Source organism: Rhincodon typus, chromosome 4 (genome assembly GCF_021869965.1).
Source record: "Rhincodon typus isolate 14 chromosome 4, sRhiTyp1.1, whole genome shotgun sequence".
Classification (NCBI taxonomy): Eukaryota; Metazoa; Chordata; class Chondrichthyes; order Orectolobiformes; family Rhincodontidae; genus Rhincodon; species Rhincodon typus.
In genome coordinates this window covers 92520149-92545662 of record NC_063335.1, presented here as the reverse complement: position 1 = coordinate 92545662, position 25514 = coordinate 92520149, and the positions used below count along the sequence as shown (strand labels likewise).

Here is a 25514-nt window from a genome sequence, read left to right as displayed (position 1 = left end):
TTTAACAACTAGGGAGACAATGTAATTAAAATGCTGGGCTTTAGTGATTGTCAGAAGTCTCAAAACATGTAGCTGCTCAGTGCGTGGTGATGACCTCCTCTTTAATCCCTGTATGGCTGTCTCAGTTGTTGCCATGGCTCATGTAACTGCACACACTGGCATAGGAGAAGCAGGACAGAGGGGCCTTTCAATTGTGCTATCCTAATAAAGATTAAAATCACCAGAGAAACAGCTCTCGGATTTACTAGCATACATCAAGGTCTCTTGTCTCACCAGGAGAGCTTGCAGCTTTCACTGGTCATTGTTGGTAAAACTTGTGTCTGGAGTTTCTGACTTTGTTAATGCAGGAGATGTGGCTTGCTCCAGGAACTTTATTGTCATTTTATTGTCAAATTAACTTTTTCAGAGAAATCTTTGCATCTTTGCAGGTCACACTTCAATCTGTCATTCTCTGAATGCATCAAAGTTTTATTCCAATATGTCCTCTGTTCCTTTTAATAGTATTCCTCATCACATCTAACTCCTATCTTAACTGAATATGTAGCCTGTCACTTTTCCTTGTAACTCTTTAGCTGGTTCCCTCAACTCCTTGTAATTTTTATTCAGCTGTAAGGCACACTTTGGGGTGCCATAGGCCAGTTTATTGCAGACTGTTTTAATTCAATCTTACCCTCTGAACCTTCTTAGAGAGTCAAACAAAGATGGTTTCATAATCTCTGTCACATTCCTCTATCAACCCCTGTACATCTTTTGTTCCAGCTGCCCCAGATTTTGCAGTGAAACACTCTGCCAACTGTTCCTTATAAAATGCAGCTTCTGGTTTCACTTAAGGGCTATTCATAAGTGTTTAACTGTAATGTAAAACCGCTGATTTTCTCATTTAAAGCTTATAAAATCTCTGCTTCTAGATTCCAGTCCTGACACCAGCTATTAAATTTTGCAGGGTTCAGAACCTCAGTTACATGGAAACATAGAAAATAGGAGCAGGAGTATTACATTCGGTCCATCAAGCCTGCTCCTCCAATCAATATGATCATGGCTGACCATCATCTATTTAAGTACCTTGTTCCCGTTTGCTCCTCATACCCTTTGATTCCTTTAGGCCCAACAACTATATCCATCTCCTACTTGAAAACATTCAATGTTTTAGCCTCCACCACTTTCTGTGGCAGCAAATTCCAAAGGCTCACTACTTTCGGGATGGAGAAATTTCTCTTCAGCTCAGCTGTAAATAGCCTACCCCTATACAGTATCTTTAGTCTGTGAGCCCTGGTTCAGGATTTCACAGTCATCCGGAGCATTCTTCCTGCACTTAGTTCTGTCAAGATTTATTAGGGCCCCAAGAGTCTCCTCTCATTCTCTAAATGCCAGTCAATATAGAATCATAGAATCCCTTCAGTGTGGAAAGATGCCATTTGGCCCATCAAGTCTGCATCGACCCTCCAAAGATCATCCCACCCAACCCCACCCTATTCCCATAACCCCACATTTCCCATGGCTAACCCACCAAGCCTGCACATCCCTGGGCACTAATGGGGCAATTTAGCATGGTCAATCTGCCTAACCTGCACATCTTTGGGCTAACTGACTCAGTCTTCCTTCATACATCAGTGCTGCCAACTCAAGAATCAGTCTGGCAAACATTTGTTGCACTCCCTCCATAGCCAGCACACCTTTCCTCAGATATGGAAGGCAGGTGCCTGACAAGGACTATCCCCTGACTTTGACTATCCTCAGCTCTGAGCACTTATTGATCTGAACTTTTTTGGCAGTTGTCTAAATCTTTTTTAGCCAATGATCATGTTGCAACCAGTCAAGTCAGAATTACCATTATCCCCTTCTTGTCCTCTCCCATTATAAAGTGTTTTTTCACTATTCTGAGAAGCTGAATGTTTATTTTCCTAAACATTGCATTGATAATAGAACATGGGTAGTCTTTGATGTCAGTTCAGTACAACGCAGTGACATCGGTGATCTTTATAACCATGATCATATCTTCTTTTTATTGTTGTTTATTAGAAATTGTTTGTTTGAAAAAAGAAAGTAACTGCAGTTATATGAGCTCTTGCGCTGCACAGGAAATACTAGCAAAGTACAATTTTAAAGGGACCACAATTTCCAACATGGTTGCATACCAGTTGGACATTTATAAAGTGAAACCCCTCCCTAATTTTTTTTCCATTTATTTTGTGGGATGTGGGCATTGCTGGCTGGCCAGCATTTCTTGCCCATCCCTAATTGCCCTTGAGAAGGTGGTGGTGAGCTGCCTTCTTGAACCGCTGCAGTTCTCCTGTTGTAGGTTGACCCACAATGCCATTAGGGAGGGAATTCCAGGATTTTGACCCAGCAACAGTGAAGGAACGGTGATATATTTCCAAGTCAGGGTGGTGAGTGACTTGGAGAGGAACATGGAGGTGGTGGTGTTCCCATATGTCTGTTGCCCTTGTCCTTCTAAATGGAAGTGGTCGTGGGTTTGGAAGGTGCTGTCTGAGGATCTTTGGTGAACTTCTGCAGTGCATCTTGTAGATAGTACGCACTGCTGCTACTGAACGTCGGTGGTGGAGGGAGTGAATGCTTGTGGATGTAGTGCCAATCAAGCGGGCTGCTTTGTCCTGGATGGTGTCAAGCTTCTTGAGTGTTGTTGGGGCCGCAGTCATCCAGGCAAGTGGGGAGTATTCCATCACAGTCCTGGCTTGTGACTTGTAGATGGTGGACAGGCTTTGAGGAGTCAGGAGATGAACATGCAGCTGCCTTGTAATGACAGACATTCAGTAACACCCTGAAACCTTAGAAAGTCTGCTCCTGCAGTGAACTTTGTATCAGTAAACATTTTAATGCAATGTTAGGTTTTAGGCTGGGTGAAACCACATAGATCACAGTCTGAAATATACTACTTCCAAGAACATTTATGACCAAGGTCACCTTTAAGGTCATTGGTACTGTGTCCCCTGCTATTCAGTTAGACAGTATCACCCCAGGCAGAATGTTACAAAGAGACATTACGGTCCATCTTCTACAGCACTGTGTCTTAGACATTTGAAGGTAATTCATCCTGATTCCGTAGCTTCAGTTGGCTGCATAATGTCTTCTGGCACTCTTCTGAGGCTCCACTGTCCCGCTTTCTGATGATCTTTCATCCCATGCATTTGGATAGACATCTATGCTTTTAAAGAAATATCCTGTGCTTCAGCTTCTGCCCTTCTTCTTCTGCTTCTCATTCTCAGCCTCCTCCTTTTTAAAATGTTTTGTTCAAGGTATGAGGGTATTGCTGACTATGCCAATATTTATTGTCCACCCCCAATTGCAAGGAGTGCAGTTAACAGCCAACCACTTTGCTGTGGGTCTGGAATCACAGAACAGGCAAGGATAGCGGATGTCTATCCTCCTTATAATCATCCTCCTTACCCTTCTCACCTCCTCATTGGAGGTTGCATCTCCAGATGAGCACACTAGCTATAGTGCGGATGGGACTGCACTTCCACAAACGTGCCTGTAACTTTGAGATGTTGAATCTTCACAAAACAATACACAAATACAATGCCTTCACTTAGAAGTACTCACACCTACCAGTAGGATAAACTGCTGAAGTGTAATATTGATTCCCTGGTGCATCTAAACCACCTTGACAAAATGAATGATTAAAAATTAAATTACTCACCTGGCATTCTTCACACTCACAGGTCATAAAGTCATAGACTCATAGACTTGTACAGCACGGAAACAGATCCTTCGGTCCAACTCATCCATGCCAATCAAATATCCTAAACGAATCTAATCCCATTTGCCAACATTTGGTCCATATCCCCCTAAACCCTTCCTATTCATATACCCGTCGAAATGCCTTCTAAATGTAATTGTACAGCCTCCATCACTTCCTCTGGCAGCCCATTCCATACACACACCATCCTCTGTGTGACAAAGATGCCCCTTAGGTCCCTTTTATATCTTTCCCTTCTCACCTTAAACCTATACCCTCTAGTTTTAGACTCCCTGACCCTGGGGGAAAATACATCGGCTATGCACTGTGCCCCTCATGATTTTATAAACCTCTATAATGTCACACCTCAGCGTCCAATGCTCCAGGGAAAATAGCCCCAGCCTATTCAGACTCTCCCCATAGTTCAAACCCTACAAACCCAGCAATATCCCTATAAATCCTTTCTGCACCCTTTCAAGTTTAACAACATCTTTCCAACAGCAGGGAGAACAGAACTGAACACAGTATTCCAAAAGTGGCCCAACCAATGCCCTGTACAACCAAAACATGACATCCCATCTCCTATACTGAATGCACTGACCAGTAAAGGCAAGCGTACCAAATGCCTTCTTCAACACTCTGTCTACCTGTGACTCCACCTTAAGGAGTTATGAACCTGCACCCAAAGTTCTCTTTGTTCACCAACTTTCCCCAGGACCCTATCATTAAGTATATAAGACCTGCCCTGGTTTGCCTTACCAAAATGCAACACCTCACATTTATCTAAATTAAACTCCATCTGCCACTCCTCTGCCCATTGGACCATCTGATTAATGTTAATTGGCACTATGCATTTGCTGGACAGGTACCCAATTTTGAGGATCACCTACTCACCACAATGGCAGTGCCACTAACTCTGAGCCAGGAGGCCCTGGTCCAGGTCCCACCTACTCCAGAGGTGCATAATAACCTCTCTGAGCAAAATTGATTGAAAAATATCGATAGAGTTGTGGTAGACACAACCTGCTCCAGTAATTTTGTTAATGCAGGACTCATCCTGCAAAGTTAATATTCTGTCTCAGGTCTCTAGTTAATCCGATGAAGTAGAGTCACTGGACCCACAATATTGACTCTGATTTCTCTCCACAGAGGCTGCCAGACCTGCTGAGTTTCTCCCTCTTTGCTGCATGATCCCTCGAAAAAAGAAAGCTCAATTGAGGTGTTGTGGCCAAAGGTTCATTCAAGGAACAACAAGTAGGGTGGTGGGGGGTAGAAAATATTGATTTCCACCAAGTATTATTTAGTATCAAAATGAAACCATCAGTGCATTTGCAGAGAGATTTCATGGCTGTTTCCAGAAGTCCTGGTCGGAATAGAGAGAGGACCTAGGCAAGGGTGAATACTGTAACTTTTCCCAGGTTTTAAGAGCCTCTTTCTGAAAAGGCTGCAGCACATTCGGCATTGACAACACTAAAACTGGGATGACCTAATCTGTTGTGATGAAACAGCCTGGGCTAAGGTCCACAAAAGCCTTTGCAGATGTTTGGGAATGGCCAAGGTAGCATTCACCCAGCCAGATGTTTGGGCTGTCCTGTACAAGGAAGTGGGTATCCAAATTCACCATTTCCATTGCAGTTGGCTGGGTCACTCTGACTGTCATTACCACAGAATGAATGGAGTGAGAAGGGATGTAAAGGATGGAGAAGGTACCCCTGCTTACATAGAGGAATGTCTGTATGTGCATGCTGCACATCTTTGCCCTGACTCAGACATCTGTTGTTCAATCCATTTACGGCACATGAAGTAGCAGATTGTACGTGAAGCAGCAATGATGAGGAGGTCTTCCCCCTCCCAACACAGACTCAACAGTACCCTAGAAAGGCAGTATTGCATATGGGATAACCGTGTAGACATTTTATGATCCAAATGTGCTTATGAAGAGAGCCTCTCCTGCACCCTGTGCAGGCAATGGGACCTGGGTAGGTATTTGTGACTATGGCAACTTGAGTGAATCTTTCCTGTCTGCAAGATTTTGCTCATGTCTCACAGCCATTAGCGGGGTTAATCTGTAATATAATGTGCTCTAAAGTCCTCGGTGCTTGACTTGTTTATTTTGCTGACAAAGACTCAAATTCTGGCCACTTAAAATAGTTGGAGTGATAACATTTAGAATGTACATTTGTAATATAATTGCTCTAAAGTCTTCGGTGCCAGGATTTTTAATCAACACAGTAGATCAATATTTGATGTCTACATAAAATATTTGCTAATAAGAGATGTCTTTCACCTGAACTGTGTGGATAGCTATTTAATACTATTGCCCCTTGAAGGACCTCGCTATCGATAAATGAAGCACCCTCCATTTGAGAAAAAGAAACCAACACTTACATTTTCAGACATTTTCAGTTCCATTGCATGTTTGCAATTTGGATGAGAATGGAAGGCAATACAGGTAGCTCTTCATGGAGTGAGTCACATGCTTTCAGTCTCTCAGTGAGTCTCTCACTCTCAGTGAGATTCCCCCACCGAACCTTCTTGTTACTTTATTCCTTGCCTATCCTGTCAACCCCACTAGCTTTGATCCTCCCCATGTTCACACCCAAACTGTTTGTTTACTCTCCCTACTCTCCCCAGGCACACAGCTTTGTTATACTACATACATTGTCGCCCCCCCCACCAGTGAAGCTAGGTTGGTGATGACCGTCAATGAATACCCGCTCCCAGAGTAGTCCTTGCCCTCCCATGTTTTATTATCTCCCCATCCTGATATGTTGAGTTGACCACCTCACCCCGCCCCACAAATATTATCCCCTCTGCATCCTCGCATGATGCCTCCTCCCCACAACTAATTTCCCTAATGTGCCCATCGAAGCAGTGATTTCTGACATTCAATAAAAAAAACCCTAGAATGACTGTGACCCATACCCAGCTGGCATGGAAAAACAGACCTGATTGGGCAGATCCCTGACTGATTTTTAGGCATCTCTTTGACTGAGTTCCCCAGACTAGATGTACTGGACCTGCAGATCTGACAATGGCCCACTCTCCAGATTGTAGAGGTACTGACTGCCTCACCCCAGATTACCCAAATGGCCAACTGTCCATTGCCAGTAACCAAGAGGATGGTAGCAGCAGGAATGAATTGGAGGAAGATGTGGATAAGGCCCATATTTAACCAATGAACCACTTATTACCTGCACAACCAATACTGAACTAATTAGAATCGATGAAGCTGCTCGCTGTGCAGGGACATCAGGCTACACTAGTCTAGTTCTACTTTATGTGGTTGTGGGAGAGGCCCCTCCCATGACACAACATCCCTTTCAGCTAGGCCCAGAAAAGCTGATCCACATTTGGAAAGAACTACGTGCCAGACCACTGACCAATAGAACCCAGCAGTCATGATGGAGGTCCCCAGTTGTTCTTGTGCCCAGCGGATTTTTTCCAAAAGGCTTTATATTTACTACCAAAAAGTTAATGCAGTGACCAAAGCCAATTCCTACCCAATATCCCAGCTGGAAGATTACGTTGCTAGGATAGGTAAATCAGCCTATTTTGCCAAGATAGATTTATATAAGCCATTCTGGCAAATTCCCTTGACAGCCTGTTCAAAGTAAGTGTTTGTAACTCCAGACATTTTATTCAACTGTCAAGTCATAACATTCAAACTCCAAACAATCCAGCCAATCTATCCGGGCTGATAACAACACAGTGGCAGAACTATCTAATTGTGCAGTGTACCTGGACAACCTGCAAGTCTTCAGCAACACATTGGATACTCAGGGTAACTGGAAGGTATCTTCCGGAACACATGGTCAGCTAACCTCGTGGTCAATCTCACAAACAGCAAGTTTGGAAAGGGTCAAGTGATCTATTGAGGACACAGAGTGGTTCAAGCATGTGCTACCCAAGGCTGCAAAAGTTGAAGCCATTCAGAAGCAGTTCCCCATTCACATAACAAAATGGGAAGTCATGAGATTCTTGGGGATGCGTGGATTCTATTACAAGTTCAATTTGTGCCTCACAGCACCATGAACTGGGATTCGATTCCAGCCTTGGATGATTGTCTATGAGGAGTTTGCATGTTCTCCCCGTGACTGCGTGGGGTACGATTGGGTGCTCCAGTTTCTCCCGTAGTCCAAAGATGTGCAGGATGGGTGGAGTGGCCATGCTAAATTGGCCAAAGTGTTAACGGATGTGTTGGCTAGGTGGATTAACCATGGTAAATGTGGGGTGATGGGACAGGATGTGGGGTGGTTCTGGATGAGTGGGTCTTCGGAGGGAAGGTGCAGACTTGAAGGCCTGAATAGCCTCTTTCTGCACCACAGGTATTCTATGAAAGTTCATTCCAATTTTCAGTACAATTAATGCCCTGCAGACAGAACTGCAATGGAAAAATGTGAAGGTAGCATTGACTGAGAAATGCCAAACAGCTTTTGAAATGCCGAAGGCCACTTTATTCATCAACCTGTGTTTACATCTCCAACTTTTAACCAAACATTCAATGTAGCCATTGGAGTAGGGGTGGTCCTCCTTCAGGAAGATGAATTAGGAATAGAGAGACAAATCAGTTATTTGTCAAAAAAAAACTAAACAAGCATCAGAAATGAGTCTTTACAGTAGAGGAGAAAACTCTCAGGCTGTCAGGCACTTTGAGATGTGTGTCCAAAATAGGTACGGAGAGAGACCACAGATTATATCGACCACAGGCCATTAACTTTTGTGGAAAAGTTTCACATCCAGAATGTATTCCATTGGATTTTGTTCCTCCAGCTGTATCATTTAAAAATCATTTCTGGAATTCATGTCAGCGTAGATTCGCTGTCCAGGTTTCAAAGAGACACTCTTAGACACCCAGGACAAGGAAGGGAATGATATTTTATTCCTTTTCTCCATTATTTGGGGAAGTTCATTCATTATAAGGGGAAGTATCATTCATTACAAGGAGAAGTATCATGAATCAAAAATTACAAGTGAATATATAGAATTTTTGGACAAGACTTTTTCAAAATAAAGACTGCAAACCAAGTTTGGTTGATCTTGTAGCTTCTGAGCATGGAATTAACTGTTGACTAAAGATTAATTGTGAACCCCTGGAAAGTAGCACCCGGTAGGGACCTCTGATCTGTATGTGCTAGTGGACGAATGTGCTGTGAAAGCCACAGCTAGGGAATAGCCATTAAACACCCCTGCACTGCAGGCAAAATGTAAAAGAAAATCTATTGTTCTGAGTGTGGCAAGCCACTCACTGTCAACAAGAAACAGGACAAAAGCAAAAAAAGCCACATATCTCAAAAATCAACCATTCACCGATAGCTATTCTAGTGGTTTCTCTCAAGATCATGGTCACAATGTCCCATTGTCTACTGTTCATAGAACTCTGACTGATCCTTATAACTTTTTAAACTTTTATCATTTTAAGACTCACTATCTCATTTCTAATGCATATGTATGTGTGTTGTGCTGTTATTTGTTCTCCTGTTCAGTAATGAATTAACTCATTCTTTTCTTTAATTCAATAAGCCTGGGTAAATTTTCTCTTGAAAATATAAATTTATTTGGCCTGGGAGAAAGGGATCCCAAAGGAAGGGATCCTTTTTAAATTAATCTTGATGCAAGCAACTGGGGTGGGTTAGGGATGTGGAAATAAAAAATGAAAACTATTCCATAACTTCCCCCCTGATGAAATTGACAACTTGGACAATTTCTGATCTGGAACTATGATAAAATTGGACAACCTTGCCTGGGGACTGGTTGTTCAGGCGCTCTCAATCATCTTGTGCCCAGGAGGGTAGGGAAAAGCACAAAGTGGCTAACGCGCCAATAGAGCGTGGCAGCGGCTGGGGCCCAGCATGAGCCCGGACTGGGACAGCGGCGGTCGGCGATGAAGCAGCAGAAGTCAGTCACAATGGATGGCGGCGGCATCAGCGGTCGGGGCTGAAGCCTTGCGAGCGGCGGCAGCCAAGCCTGGTGTACCCGATGGAGATCAGCAGCAGTGGTCGGAGCTGGCAAGCACAGGCTGGTCTTAGCCCACCACAGGGGTGAGCGAGCCCTCTTGGGGAAAGCCCAGCTTGGAGCATCTGCAAGCCCATGGCTTGAGAAAGGACTGTAATGTTTGACTTTTTAACTTAATTCTTTATTTTTCTACTTTTGTAACTAAGATTCTGTATCTAGGTACTTTGTTGAGTGTGGCGACATTGTACACATCTCACTGTACTCTGGTGTCCCGTACTAGCGTACCTATGACAATAAAACATAAATCTAATTCTAATTCTAAATCTAAATGGGCCAAATTCAAACATTTTACTGTTTAGGAACAGGACCATTAACCACACCTGGGTTGTTCCCTCTTCTTATGGTTAAAGGACAATTATGGGGCTCACCCAATCACTGTTCTTACTGTCATCCACGAATTGTGCAACAAACAGGAACCAAACCTAGGAGCCTTTGTCTAATGGCTAGATTTCAAAATGGAAAATACATTTACCAACCAAATAACAGGAGACGCTTTAAAAAATGATTTATCAATTCCAGCACTAATGACCAACAGTGAAGATACCAAAATAATTTTAAATAAGATTCAGATAAAGCCTACAGTTCATGTCACACAGTCCGAGACTGATTTCATGCAAAAGAAATCAGAAAAAGCTAGTAAAATATTAAAAATGTTTATTAAGGCAGGCTGTGGAATAAAAAAGAGGTGAATAAAGTATTTAGCAAACAGGAAAAACAGTTCACAGGCAGAAAGAGACTTTCAAAGAGCTTAAAGAAACTGATACATTGTTGGATGTAGAAACAAAATAGGAAATTTGAGGAGAAAATTGAATAGTGATTTAAAATTGTGGTCTATTTGCATTCACAACACTACAACTCTTCAGCAAAAATCAGGAAACCCTGGAGATATGTGACACACAAGGAGGTAATTTTAACTTTGACAGCGTGAAACAGACAATATTGAGTTGCCCCCAGTACAAGACTTTCTATTCCAGTGTCAAAAAATAAACAGAGCTGTAAAATGAGTGGCTAATTCAATCAAACACATTGTATACCATTGCCCAAAGTTAAAATGACCTCCCATGAAGTCTAAAATCACATTGTCAAAAGGAATATTGTCCTAAGAACAGCAACATGTGGAAATGATGGTCAACATTGTGATTACAGGCTGTTAGTAGAAGCTGATTTCTGGAAAGTATTCTAAATCTCCAACATTATCCTTTTTTTCTTTTCAGAAGCTGATGAGCGTGATGTGAACATATTGATCTTCATTTCAAAATTCCAGTTTGTTCTTCTTGAAATACTAAATGAGTTTGGCACTTTTTTTGTGTGGGTCCTCCATTAACTATGGGTCTTCTATCCACCTAGACGTGATATACAAACCCATCCTTTGAGAGATTGACCAGGCCTGCTGGGCATTTGCAGCACCTTTTTGATTCTTATTTCAGATTTCCAGCTCCATGGATGTTCTTTACCCAGCTCTACATTTCTTAATCACCGTGTCATAAGTTGTACTTTAACGGAATTTAGTGTGACTCTAATATTTAACATTTCTTTACCGAATTGGGATTGCCAATGGAAACAAACATGACTCCGCTTTCCTTAGCATTCGAATATGAATCTTCTGCTAGCTTTGATGGGCTCTGCAGGTACCTACCCATAAGGGGAGAAGTAGCAACCTCATACTTGGGTGGCGCTTGAACTACCTCATATGTTGATGAGGTTCTAGACTCTGATTGCTTTGTGACTGTGGTTGAGGTTTTTGATGTGATGATTTTGTTTCCAAATCGATCAATCTCTTCATATTTTTCCATGACAGTCTTCGTACCGACTATCTCACCTCCATCAGGTCCCGTCTTGAACTCTACAACACTTTTGCTTCTCTGAGGGACTGGCGTCTGTGTTCTTTCGAAGACATTGCCTTTAAATCCACTTAAAGGGATAACGCCAGTGGACGCGTTGAGTGCACTGTCATTGATATTGGCAATATTGTTTCCATTTCTGTTCTCGGTTTGAATTAACTCATTGGTGTCTTTTGGCACTGAATTCTTGCTGCCAACAGCCTCATGCTTTGCCTTCTCTGCTGTATCACTCTGGTGTCCATTGCAAAGAATATCATTGTAGGTTGTTGCTTTTGGAGATAATGGTGCAGCGTGCTGGTTTTGAGGAGCAGGAGAAATGCACATGCTTTCTGTTGGTGCAACTGGTGGGTTGTTTTTTAAGGAACCTGTCGGTTTCCTAGCTGCTGATTCAATGGAAATATAGGAGGGAGATGATGGAGTGCTCACACGAGCCGGAACGGCTGGAATATCTAACAATGGATTCACTTGTTTCTCTGAATTGTTTAACATTTCTTTTCGAACTTGATCCTCTTTACGTTCCTTGGCTTTTTCTGCACTCGATTTGCTGGAGACCAGACTGATCTTCTTAATGTTGCCAGATGGGGAGCTTGAAGCAACTCCTAGTGACTCCCGGAAAAGGCCAGAGAGTCCCACGATATCAGACTCCGATTTCAGATTGGAAACGGAATAGAGAGCCTTTTTAATGGACTCTTCGATGTGTAACAGCTTCGCCAGTGTCTGTTCTTTCAGGTAAATGATTTCCATACTTGCTCTTTCAAGGTCTTCAAACACAAGCTCCATGGAGGACAGACTTTCCAATTCGTCCTTGGCTACATTAGACTGATTCTGCAATTCATTCTTTTGACGATCAGTTGGTTTCAGTTGCTTAGCCACTTTATTCTTAGGCACCACCCATTCTGGCACGTTCTCAAACAAACTTTTCAGACCTTTTACATCCACTTGAAAAGTCTCCTCTTCAAACTCTTTAACCTGAGACAAGATCTTGTGCAGCTCTTCTCGCTTTCTCAAATTTTCAAATATCTCCATCGCCGCCTTCACATTTCCTCGCATTATTTCCTCCTTGTGAACTGATAACCTTTTCCTGCGATCATCTTCTGTCTCTTGCCCCTGCTGCCGCTTCCCTCGCATTACGACTGCGTCTGGTGGCGGGGTGTGCTGTTGCTCTGTGTGAAGTTGCCCTTGTTGGCGAATTGTCGCTACTGTCTGCTTACTGAATCCATGCTGACCCATGCATCTGTCGTACTGGCCACTCTGGGCTGGCTGTTGTTCAAAGGACACTTTGACTGACTGTTTCGGGTACAACTCTGGGCTTGGCCGAGGCTGCAGATAACTCTTTTGTGACTTACCAGCGGCTGTGATTTCTGGTTGCACAACTTCAACTTCTTTTGGTAAAGCAGACGTATTCTCTGTCATTGTCACATCCTCTTTCCAGCTGCTAGCCTGGTTCATTTGAGGAGGGCTTTGTTTGTCCTGGGTTCCAGAAGTGTAAAGGGCAGCTTTAAATCCCTGAAACATTCCTGCACTCTGCGTACTTTGCTGGAAATATGACTGTTTGAATCCCTGCTGGACTTCTGCAACAGTCTGTTCCTTTGGTACAATTTCTTGTTCTGTTTTCATTGGGCCATTGGCGTCAACATGGTTTCCAGAAGAGTTTCCCTGTAATACCACGTGTGCCACAGGGTTAGTTACCATGACAGTTGGCTTGCTGTGTCCTTCCTTTGTTTGTTTGTATTTCTCTTCTGCCAACTGCAAGGGAGTTCTCAGTACTTTTGTGTAAGATGCCATTGTGCTAGATGCTTGCTCCGATAGAGACTGCTCACAGTGTCTTTCCTGTTGGCCAGGCTGACAGTCTGACGGATGGACATCCTCTGTAGGAATTGATGCTCTGCCAGGTTTTTCCATTAGCATAAACTTTGGAGAGTTGCATCCCGCTGAAAGCAATGGGTTTGGTATTGGCACAGCTGATGCATAGCTCTTTGGTGGATTAGGTGGACTTGGGGCAGAATGGATTGATGGCAAATGTTCCGGCTTGGGAGGTGGAATGGGTTTGCCTGCCTGCATTGGCCGGGCAGGTGGTATCGTGTGTGGTTTTGGTGCAATCGATGGTTTAGACAAGACAATGTTTCTTTCGTGGGTCTTGGGTGGAAGAGGTGGAGGATACTGAGAAGTTGCTGGCTTTTTCACGGCAGTAGATTCAGACTGGTTGCAGGGAAAGGGGCTGGCCTCCACAGACAGCTGGCCACAAGCTTCACTCGAGAGTACAGGGCGCTCTGTCACTGGAAATGGAGGAGGAAACTCAGTGTCAGATTGTGATAGCGAAACTCGATTACAATCAGTTCTAACACCACTCTTCATTTTGTCCCTTGAATGTGACTGGCCTGCAGTTCTATATATCATGGCAGTTTTAAAATCACCTTTGGAAACATTCATATTAGCTTTTCCCAGAGAATGGAGAGCTGCCTCCAAGTGACCTCGAACACCTTCCTCTCTCTTGACAGACTTCTGCTCTGCCACTGAATGTTTTAAAGACTGGTTGGTTGACTTTACGTCTCCCTTGGCAATTATCTCCTGATCTGCCACTGCCCAATCTTCCTCCACTAAGTTGGTGGGCGAGTACTGACCAAGAGTCTGCACGTGTTCTGAAGCAGCTCCTATTTCAGTTCTGCCATTGTTAACTACCTTTGTTAAATATTCACCTTTCTGACCTTCATTAGAGTAAGCTGAATCTGACCGAATATGTCCTTGTCCCTCATACGCACTGACCTGTTGAGTATTTTGCTGGCTGTTCAGCTGTTTGGGTTGAGTGACAGTCATTTGGGTGCTTGTCCGATGCCTTGGCATCATGCTGCCTTGCTGCTGTGTGGACATTTGTACATTTTTCTTTACCTTTTCTGTTGAAGTCTTGTACTGAGTAGCTTGATGATATTGTTGAAATGCTGCTGAGTTTTGTGTGCTGCTCTTGAAGTGTTCTCGTGTGCTGGATTTGTGATGGGTAGTCTGTGCTTCAGCTGCAACCTCTCTAAGGTTCTCCATTGCTATTTGAAGGTCCTGACCTGCGGTATTTTCTGCCCTCACCTCTGACACTGCGAGGGAGGCACGACCCAGCGAGTGAACAGAAGGTTCGGAATGCTGTCCATTTCTCATCCCCTTCTTATCACTTGTGGATTCTTGCAGTGTAACCAGAGTGTCCTTCGTATTATGAGGGACAATGCCTTCTGTGTCCAGCTGTCTTGTTTGATATTTTACACTCTTCACTGACTGTGGTGGAGCCTTATCATCACCAGTGACAAGTTCTTCATTCTCCACCCCAGTGGACTGATTTGCAGCCTGCCCCAAGAACTGATGAAGACAGTTGCTATTAGAACCTAAAATATCTTCTTTCTGAACAATATCGTGGACAGTTTGTGGTTCAGTTAAGAAGTATTTCTTGGTTCCTTTGACATCTCCTGGTACAATATCATCAACTGTCCTTTCAATTTGTCCTCCACTCTGTTTCAAATTCCTTATAGCACCTTCTACGTCACCACGTACAATCTCCTCTTTCTGTGCTGAAACTGTAGAATCATCAGTTTCCTCTCGGTCCCTCTTGAGATAGTCCAATGTCCCTGATTCAATGCATGTTGTGTACAGTTGGACATTCCCTTTCTCATTCTCCTCACGTCTTACTGTCATTGATGTGGTTTGCTGCTTAGTAGAAGCAAGAAGACTATCAATGGTAGATTTTACATCTCCTTTGATAACCTCTTTTTCAGCTTCTTCACTTTGTTGATGATTAACCAGCAAATAAACAGTTATCTGAGCAATTTCGCTCTCAGTTTCCTGAATCAAAATCCCTTTTTTGACTTTACTGTCTTGGTTAAGAAGGTTATAAATTTCATTAGCAATGTCTCCATCTTTCTTAACACCTCCTTCACAATGAGAGAACAGCTGAACTTTATGTGAAGAAATTCTCCCACTTCCATCTTCCTTCAGCACAATCCCTTCAGGATGGAGGGATTCCTTCTTCTGAAGCAACTGCCACAGAATTCTCTGTAAGACACCACCAATAACTTCTTCTTTTAGAATATGTGGACCGTTGTGATTCATTAGTTGATATTTGGCCATTTTTAGAATGCCTATCTCACTTGATTCAATGAGAAGTCCCCTTGACGTAATAGCATTACAGTTGTATAAAGTCTGTAAGCTTGTCTGGACACTTTGTTCTGTCATATCAGTACTTTCTGTGCTGCATTGAGCACGAATGAATGTATCCAGGGGAGTTGTTTCAAACAACCATGTTGTAGACTTCACATCAGCATCTGTCACTCTTTCTTTGGTTTCATTTTTCATTGAAGTGTCTGAATCTTTTAAGCTGTCCAACGGTTGGGACTCAAACAGCCATGTGCACCTTTTCACATCTCCCTTCTGTATGTCTTCTCTGTGGACAGTTTTTGCACATGTGCTTTCTTTAGCTGCTCCCTTCAAGGAATCAATGGGGAGATTTTCAAAGAGCCAAGTTGATGTTCTGACATCTCCACTCTGAACATCACTGACACTGACCATCCTTACATACTTGCGGTTTATCTGCTGCCCTTCAAAGAGTTGCTTACTTGCTTGTACATTTCCTCCTTGGACCTCGTCCACCACTTTAATTCCTGGTTGTGCTTCATCTTTGATTGAATCCAAAGGCTGGGTCTCAAATTTCCATCGAGCTGCTGTCACATCTCCCTGCTGCACATCCTCCTGCGTAACAGCTCTGAGCACAAACACCTCATCCATTGGCTTGATTGTATCCAATGGTTTGGTTTCAAAGAGCCACCTAGTACCCCTTACATCTCCCTTCATGATTTCCTCCTTTTTCGCTGCAGTAACTTCATGATATTGGCCTTCCTTGTCTCGGATTGCATAAAGGGGTTGTGTTTCAAAGAGCATGGTGCATGATTTCACATCTCCCTTGGCAATAGATTCTTCCTTTCTTGAACTGAGATCCATTATATCAGTTTTATCTTTTATCTGATCCAATGAGTGGGTCTCAAAAACAAATCTTTTGCCACCAACATCACCTCCCTTTATGTCAGTGATTACATTTTTGGGTGTGTCTTCTTCTGTCATTTCTTTAATGGAGTCAATTGGGCAGTTTTCAAACAGCCAGGTGAACTTGTGTACACAACCTGATCCTGACTGTGTAGCATCCAGTGGCATGGATTTGATGCTGTTTACATTTTTGACCACATCACCTATTTCATTGAGTGAGGTGCTTTGGTAGATTTCTTTCACTCTCGATACGTTCCCCGACTGAATGTCCACCTCACTTGTGTATCTCATATTCTGTGCCTCATCCAACCCGCCGGTGATATTGCCAATTTGTTCGGTTTCAAAAAGATGCTTTGTGGTCTTCACATCTACCCCTTTAACATCATCAAGGTTTGCACTGAAGACCTTGAGCTGCTGTTCGCCTTTCTCATTGATACTATCCAATGCTTGTGTTTCAAAAAGCCATGTGTATGATTTGACATTGCCTTTTAATTGGGTTTCATCCTCTTGCTTGGTCTCTAATTTTTCATACAAAGCATCCATTGGCTGTGTTTCAAACAGCCACCTACATGTATTGACATCACCTTTTATCACATCTTTGTAGTCAGAGCTTTGAATCTCTGTTTTATTTATGTTGGCATGTATGACATCAAGAGGCTGTGTCTCAAATAGCCACCGTGTTGTCTCCATATTGCCAGCACGGATCTCCTCTTTCGTGATGCCTTTAACTAATTCCACGTTTTCTGTGTCTTCATCAAACTGATCCAGGCGGCGAGTTTCAAACATCCATCTACAATGTTTGACATCACCACTAACAACTTGTTCTCGACTTACTGTCTTGACTTGATGGCAGTGACCAGCACTGTCCATGATAGCATAAAGAGGGATGGTTTCAAACAGAGCTCTGTTCTCGTTTACGTGTCCAGCTAACACTTCAGTCTGCTTCTCAGGAGAGATTTCATCTGAATTTTTAAAACTATGAAGAGGTAGAGTTTCAAATAGAGACTTATAAGTTTTGACATCTCCTTTCTGTATTTCCAATGTCTTGCTGATATTGGAGGTCTCGCTTTGCTCCTTGTTAATACTGTCCAGAGAGCAGCTTTCAAACATATGGGTTCTTTCTTTCACGTCTCCCTTCTCTTCTTCTGTCACAACTCTCTTCAAGTGACCAACTTCAAAGCTGTCCTTCAAGCTTTCCACTGGCTGTGTCTCAAACAACCAAAGGCTGCTGCGCACATTGCCTCCAATTACTTGTTCTTTGGTGACTTCTTCAGAAGGGGTTTCCTTTAGTGTGTCAAGAGGTTGAGTTTCAAAGAGCCAACACTTCTTATTCACATCTCCACCTTCTATTACTTTAATACTAGCTTTGTCATTTGACTCCTCGGTCCGCTCTTTGATGGTATCCAATGCTTGTGTTTCAAAGAGCCATCTTTTTCTGCCAACACCACCTTGTTGAGTCTCTTCCAGGGAAATGCCTCGAATGATCTTTACTCTTGAAAGATCTTGGTTAATGCTGCCCAGGGGTTGAGTTTCAAACAACCAGCGAGCACTTTGGACATTGCCGCTGTGTTGGACTTCCTCCCTGCAGATCGATTTAATTTGGTGGATGTTCCCGACAGTATCTCGAATGGCACATAATGGTTCAGTCTCAAATAACTTCACTGTCTTGTTTACGTCACCCTTCAGTTCCTGAATTTCTGAGCGCAGTTGCAATATGCTGCTTTCTTCCACAGAGTTGCTACGTCCCAAATCACCTAATGGATGGGTCTCAAATAATAGTTTTGCCCCTTTTACGTCTCCTTTCTGTACAGGTTCTTTTAGGACTACTTCTTGGAGATCATTCTCACTGGAGTAAGTTTTATTCAAGGAATCCATGGGCTGCGTTTCAAACAACCACAGTGCTGTGCGGACATCACCCTTTATTTGCTCTTTTCCATCACCGGAGTTTTCAGAAAATTCTGAATACTGGGCGCTGATGTCATTAATTGTCTGGTTTTCAAATTTCCAAGATGTGTTTTTCACATCTCCGCTGAGAATGGTCTCTTCATCTTTCAGCTTCTTAGCTCCTTGATGATCTCCAATGGTGTCCAAAGGCCAGTTATCAAATATCCAGCGCATAGACTGGACCTCAGTCTGAAGCACTGTGTTGCCAATGCCATGTGTACCAGTTGCTAAGGCAGCAGCGGCCTGTTCGGCATTCAACACCTCAGCCCAGTCCTCATTGACCACCTTCTGTAGATTTTTCCTAAGCTCTGGGTGCATGTGCTTATAAAGTCTCTTCAATTCATTAATTTGGCGTTGCTGGTGAAACTTGACAAAGGCTTGTTGTGGAGGGGGTGGTATGTTTTGTGGGTGATCTTCCGCTGTGATGCTTGGCTTGACAGCAGCCTCAAGTATGTCAGGCGGTGGAGGTGGTGGTAGAAAATCATTTTCCAGATTCTGAGTAACACTTGATTGTTGGATCACATTCATCTTCTGAGCCATCTTTAGTAAAACAAGGTTATGTATGAGGATTTATGGACACCACTTTTGTCTTGTATCATGCCATGCGGTTTAATGTTAAAAAAAATTGAAGTCAAATGGTTAATTGTGAGTAATGAGTAATTTTAAAGCATAAAGGATTGGCAGAAGAAAAGTACTTTTGTACCACTGCCCAGCACTGTTGGCACAGATCATGCTGTCTGGGTTGTTGAGAGGTGATTATCTATACACAGCAAACAGTCCTCAGTCTTTTTAAAATTCATGAGGACCTCTTCACATCACAGAAAGCAGCACTTTTACATTATTCCAACTCTTATCCCGTTAAAATGCTAGTCTAGAAATGGCACTTTTGTACAGACTATGAGTTTTTCTTGGAATTTATTTTATGGACCTAAACTTCAAAAGAGTAGAGATACCTCAGAAATGTTCAGAAAAAAGAGAGTGACAAAAGTAAGATTCTGGAATTGAACATGATATCATACACATCATTAAGTGGCATTTACACTTGACAGTTTGGGAACTCAAAACAGGTATAATGCAGCCTCCTGGAGGAAAGGTATGAGACCTTAAGCCTTCAGTATACTGTTTAGTCTTTTGAGTTTTCTGCACTAATGAGTGTTCCTGACACTTTAAACAAAAGGAACACTTCAACCTAAAACATCAAAAGGAGTAAATAATGCCTCTGCAAACAAGTTAATCAGATTGTATCAGTAGGATAATATTGACGAGATGAAATCATACGTTCAACTAGATTTGAGTAAGATAGATCTGGAGTTGAGAGGGATAATTTGAGACAGGGATCAAATCAAACAATATAGAATCTGGCATTGATGGACGTGGGCAGCATGGTGGCTCAATGGTTAGTACTGCTGCCTTACAGTACCGGAAGCCTGGGTTTGATTCCACCCTTGGGTGACTGTCTGTGCAGAATTTCACATTCTCCCTGTGTCTGTTCGGATTACCTCCCACAGTCCAAAGATGTGTAGGTTAGGTAGATTAGCCATGGGAAATGCAAGGTTACAGGGATAGGATAGATAGGTTGGGTGGGTTTGGGTGGGATCTCTTCATGGGGGCGATGTGGACTCGATGGGCTGAATGGTCTACTTCTACACTGTAGGGATTCTATGAAGTCAGTTGCCCAGGGTTGAGTATTGGACAAATAATTGCAGGTAAATATTCTAGTGTTTGCTTAATTGGTTTTGAGGCATCTGGAACTCTGACTGCAGAACTACTCATAAGAGTTGACACAGTATAGAGCTGGAGGAATACAGCAGGCCAGGCAGCATCAGAGGAGCAGGAAAGTTGACATTTCAGGTCGGCACCCTTCTTAGGGTCCCAACCCAAAACGACAACTTTCCTGCTCCTCTGATGCTGCCTGGCCTGCTGTGTTTCTCCAGCTCTATACTGTGTTGTCTCTGACTCCAGCATCTGCAGTTCTTGCTATCTATACTCATAAGAGTTACCTGATTGTGTAGAATCCATAATAGATTATGTGCTGCCTATGTGAGTGAGTGATGTGAGTGTGTTGTCTATGTTCATTGAGTAGCAATTCCCACCCCATGCTATACCAGCATGCCTGAGTATTAATGACACAGCAAAAAAAAATGTCTTAAAGGGTAACCATCATCATTTTGGAAATGAGATAGATCCAAAGGGCTCAACACAATATTTTGTCATACCCTAGCCATTTGTAAGTGACTTGTTAATGTTTTGTGCTATTATGATGCTTTCATCAATAACACTGGTGAAAATTGTCATAAATCTAGTGTAATTAACCTTCTGATGACAAGCTTCCCCTTTAAAACATTTTTGTTAATTCAATCACTGCAAATTTCACACACAAACACAAACAGTGATGGTACTTATAGGTCCATGTGTACCAGATCTAATACAATATTAAAATATCATAGATTCTTTTGCAACTAAGAACTTATCACTGTCACAGGTATGTGATAATTTCATGCCATATCCACTTGAAGGGTGAGGAAATAGACCATACACTTGTGTCTGTCAGATTGTATCCAGAGAAAGGATTTTGAATTGAACATCGGAAGGATGTAGATATGGGTTTAAGACATAACAAATTTGATTTGATGAAATAAGGCAATCACACAAACTAATCTCTTCAAACCTTTCTCTGATGTATTGATTTTCTCTTTACAACTGATATGGAGATGATCCATGGAATTGGGCCTAATTATGTCAATGTCCAAAGGTCAACAATAGATACACTAGTTTTTGAGAAGTTTGGGTTGTTGTGATGGACGGTGAATATAAACTTAGTACCAATATAGCAAATGTCAAACTCATTTCACTTAATGTCTCTTAAAATGACAGAGAGGAGGTACAAAAATTTGGGGGAAAGGTTCTGGGGAGGGAGTTAGAAGACCATCTCCAGGGAGCTTTCATAATCCAGCTGCTGGCCGTTTACGGGACAGTATTAGCAAAGGTGGGCAGGTAGTTGGTTGTGGACAGTATGCAATGTGGAGGAGGTGGAAATGGAAGGGGCATTAAAAAACTGAATGATGTAAGTCATGGTAAACACTGCATAAGACAATCATTTTTAATGCCATTAAATATGCCTCTTTTTCCTACCTTGAGCTGATGAAGGTTGTTCACCGATTGAGGAACACTGTCTTGAGAAGAAATAGCCTAAAAATAAATAGAAACATTTTATCTATACAGCCCATGCAGGCACCAAACCCTGCTCCATGCTCAATGAAGGCAAAGGTGTAGATAGTAGTTTGCTCAAACCTAATTGCTAGGGCAGATATTAGTATTCCTTCTCTGCTACATGCACAACCTAATTCCCCACTCACGCCAATCCTAAGAAAGCTTCAGTTGATAATCATATAGAGCTGAATCATACAGGTTAGAACACCCATATTTCTAGATTTTAGCTTTGCTCTGTACTACTGGTACATCTCAGATAGGGGCCATCTGGGATAGCATGGGAAGGGAAATCAAACTGCATTTCATCACTTGCTCAGTTTCTGGAGAGACTGACTGGAAGGGCTTGGTCTTCCAGGACAAGGAGGTGATCCCAACTGAGTGTTGCAGACTGGCACATTCCAAGGTCTAGGTTTATGTGCTGAGGGACGCACTAAAGCTTGGGGCAGCTGCCTCCAAGGTGCAGTGGGAAAAAAACCACTGTCTGAGGTCTTCTGCTGAAGGTAAATGGGGATCTATTCAGTTTTTGGACCCTCTTAGTGCCTCAAATATATGTAAATATTAGTATTGTGTATGTAAGAGAGGTCATTGGTTTTTTTGGATAGAGTCAAATTCCACTTTTGTTTATTTACTTGATAAAGAAACAAGCTGCTTTTGTGACAATGTATATACACAAAGAGATTTTTTATTAATAAAGCATATTTTTTAAATCAAAAAAGGGATTTTGTGGAATAGTCTTCCATATAGGAGCTGTTCAAACAAAGAATGCAGTTTGAACCATTGGATCTTGTCTGTCCAAATATAAGACGTATTATCCTTCAATGAAAGCTATTCTTTAAGAGGCGCATAAATCAAGCAGATGTGATCTTAGTTTAACCTCTCTTCCAAAGGACAACACCTGACTACTTTGCCTGCATTATATTAGTATAAGACAAGATAATGCCCTTAAACTCATGGAATAGTGCTCCAACCCAACAACTCCACTGTTAAGAGTGTTATCAAAGAAGCAAGATGAAAGAGGTTCTGACATATTCTATGATTTAATGGACACTTTCAAAAGTACAGGAGGATAACTAGTGGCTCATTGAACAAAGTCCTGCAAGGAGTTGGCACCTCCAGCAAATCCATTAGCTGTGATTTTCATAGGCTGTACTGGCTTCATGTTCTCATGCTCAAAAGTTAGTCTTTGATTACTCTAACCTGCGTCACTACATATTAAAGATATTTTCTAATCAACCTGCTCAGAGATTAATTACACACCTTGGGAGCAGGTAAGACTTGAACCCAGGCTTTCTGGCATGGGAACACTGTGCCATTAGATATTACATTATAAACATGAATTATTGGGGGCAGAGAGTGTTAAGAAAATGAATCATGAGGTGCAAAGTAGACATTATTGAGTACACTTTCCAGTTGGAAAAATAAATTTTAAAACAAAATTCTGCAGGACCTTGGCCCAGCATTCCAAATAACTGATACTGTACTAAAACACACTAACACATGCTAATGCTAATGTCTGCTATGAAATCTCTGAGGTAAACTGGGCATGGTAGACTGGTTAGCAGGATTAGATCATATGGAATACAGGGAGAGCTAACTGTTTTGATACAGACCTGGCTCGAAGGTAGAAGACAGAGGGTATTGGTGGAGGGTTGCTTTTCAGGCTACAGGCTACAGTGACCAGTGGTGTGCCACAAGGGTCGGTGCTGGGTCCACTGCTTTTTGTCATTTATATACATGATTTGGATGTGAACAAAGGAGGTATGGCTAGTAAGTTTGAAGATTGCACCAAAATTGGAGGTGTAGTGGACAGCAAAGAAGGTTACCTCAGAGTACAACGGGGTCTTGATCAGATGGGCCAAAGGGCTGAGGAGTGGCAGATGAAGTTCAATATAGATAAATGTGAGGTGTTGCATTTTGGAAAGACAAATCAGGGCAGGACTTGTACTCTTAATGGTAATGTCCTAGGGAGTGCTGCTGAACAAAGAGACCTTGGAATTGCAGGTAGATAGGATAGTGAGGAAGGCGTTTGATGTGGTTGCATTTATTGGTCAGCGTATCGAGTTTAGGAGTTGAGAGGTCATGTTGCGGCTGCACAGGATATTGGTTAGGCCACTTTTGGAATACTGTGTGGAATTCTGGTCTCCCAGGTATAGGAATGATGCTGAGAAACTTGAAAGGGTTCAAAAAAGATGTACAAGGATGTTGCCAGGGTTGGAAGGTTTGTGCTATAGGGAGATGCTGAATAGGCTGGGGTTATTTTCCCTGGCGCATCGGAGGCTGAGGAGTCACCTTATCAAGGTTTATAATATCATGAAGGGCTTGGATAGGGTGAATAGACAAGGTCTTTTCCCCAGGATGTGGTGGGGAGACCAAAACTAGAGGGCATAGGTTTAAGGTGAGAAGGGGAAGATTTAAAAGGGACCTAAAGGGCAATTTATCATGCAGAGGGTGGTGTTTGTATGGAATGAGCTGCCAGAGGAAGTGGTAGAGGCTGGTACAATTACAACATTTAAAAGGCATCTGGCTGGGTATATGAATAGGAAGGGTTTAGAGGGATATGGACCAAATGCTGGAAAATGGGACTAGAGTAATTTAGGATATCTGGTCGGCATGGACAAATTGGACCAAAGGGTCTGTTTCCGTGCTGTATATCCCTATGACTCCATGAGGCTAATTCCTTGCATTAGCTGTAAATACAATCTAGCCAGTGTTTGCCACCAAAAGATTCAGCTCTTTTTAAATTCATGTGGAGTCAAGAGGAGAAGGAATATTTCTCCCATTTCCTGACAGCCACTACCTGCTGTGATCAAACCCTCCTGCTCTCTTACTCCTTCTTCGGCACTTAGCCGAGGTTTGATTTTGCCAATGCAGTTGCATAGGGATCACAGAATTTTGACAGAAAGAAGCTAGTTGGCCAATTGGAGAAGCTATCAAATTAGTCACATTTCTTTGTGCTTTTTCCTTGGCTCTGAAACTTCGTTAAAAATCTGTTTCTGCCACCCGTTAATACAGTGCATTCTAGATCATAACAACTCAGTGAATGAAACACATTGTCCTTATTTCCCTTTCTGTCTGAAATACTTTAAAACCTTAATCTAAATCAGTGTCCACAATCCTTCTGCCACTAGAAACAATCTCTCCTTAATTCATTCTTATAGAATCCTTCATGATTTTGAACATCTCAATCAAATCTCTAATCAAGGGCAACAAATGATAGTCACCAGTCGTTCACATAACTGAAGCCCTTGGTGATATTTTAGCAAGTCCCTCTGCATCCTTTATAAAATGTCGTTTTGTCAAGGTTTAGCATGATATCTTTGTTTCTCTAATCGTTCCTGTGTTACAGAGCCCAGGATACCATTTTTATTTTAAACAGCCTCCACAATCCATTCTGAAACCTCCAAAACTATTAGTCACCTACAGTCCACTTAAAATTGGAACATTTATTTTATATCACTTCTCATTTTTCTTTCTACAAAAGTGCATCACTTCAGCCTTCTCTGTGTTAAACTTACATGTAGCCGCTTATTTCAACAATCTAACTACATTACCTTCAAATTTTGAAAAATTTCTTCTGTATCTCTAAGTCCAGGTTATGCCTTTATTTTGCAAATAGTAGTGATCCCAATATTTAGCCTCTGGGTGCACCATTGTACAATTCTCTCCAGCCTGGGAAACAACTGTCCACTACTATAGACAACAAGGTGCAGAGCTGGACGAACACAGCAGGCCAAGCAGCATCACAGGAGCAGGAAGGCTGACATTTCGGGCCTAGACCCTTCATCAGAAAAGCT

The 25514-nt window shown here is 42.4% G+C and overlaps 1 protein-coding gene across 1 annotated transcript; it reads right to left on the bottom strand.

The window, feature by feature from the left end:
* Nucleotides 1-11235: 11235 nt before the first annotated feature.
* On the bottom strand, nt 11236-19050 carry LOC109915137 (xin actin-binding repeat-containing protein 1-like). Its single transcript, XM_020514741.2, has one exon. The coding sequence runs from the start codon at nt 19048-19050 to the stop codon at nt 11236-11238; it is 7815 nt and encodes a 2604-aa protein (XP_020370330.1).
* Between the last annotated feature and the right edge of the window lie 6464 nt (nt 19051-25514).

Coding starts and splice junctions, on each gene's coding strand:
- LOC109915137 (XM_020514741.2), bottom strand. CDS start 19,050: ATGGCTCAGAAGATGAATGTGATCCAACAATCAAGTGTTACTCAGAAT.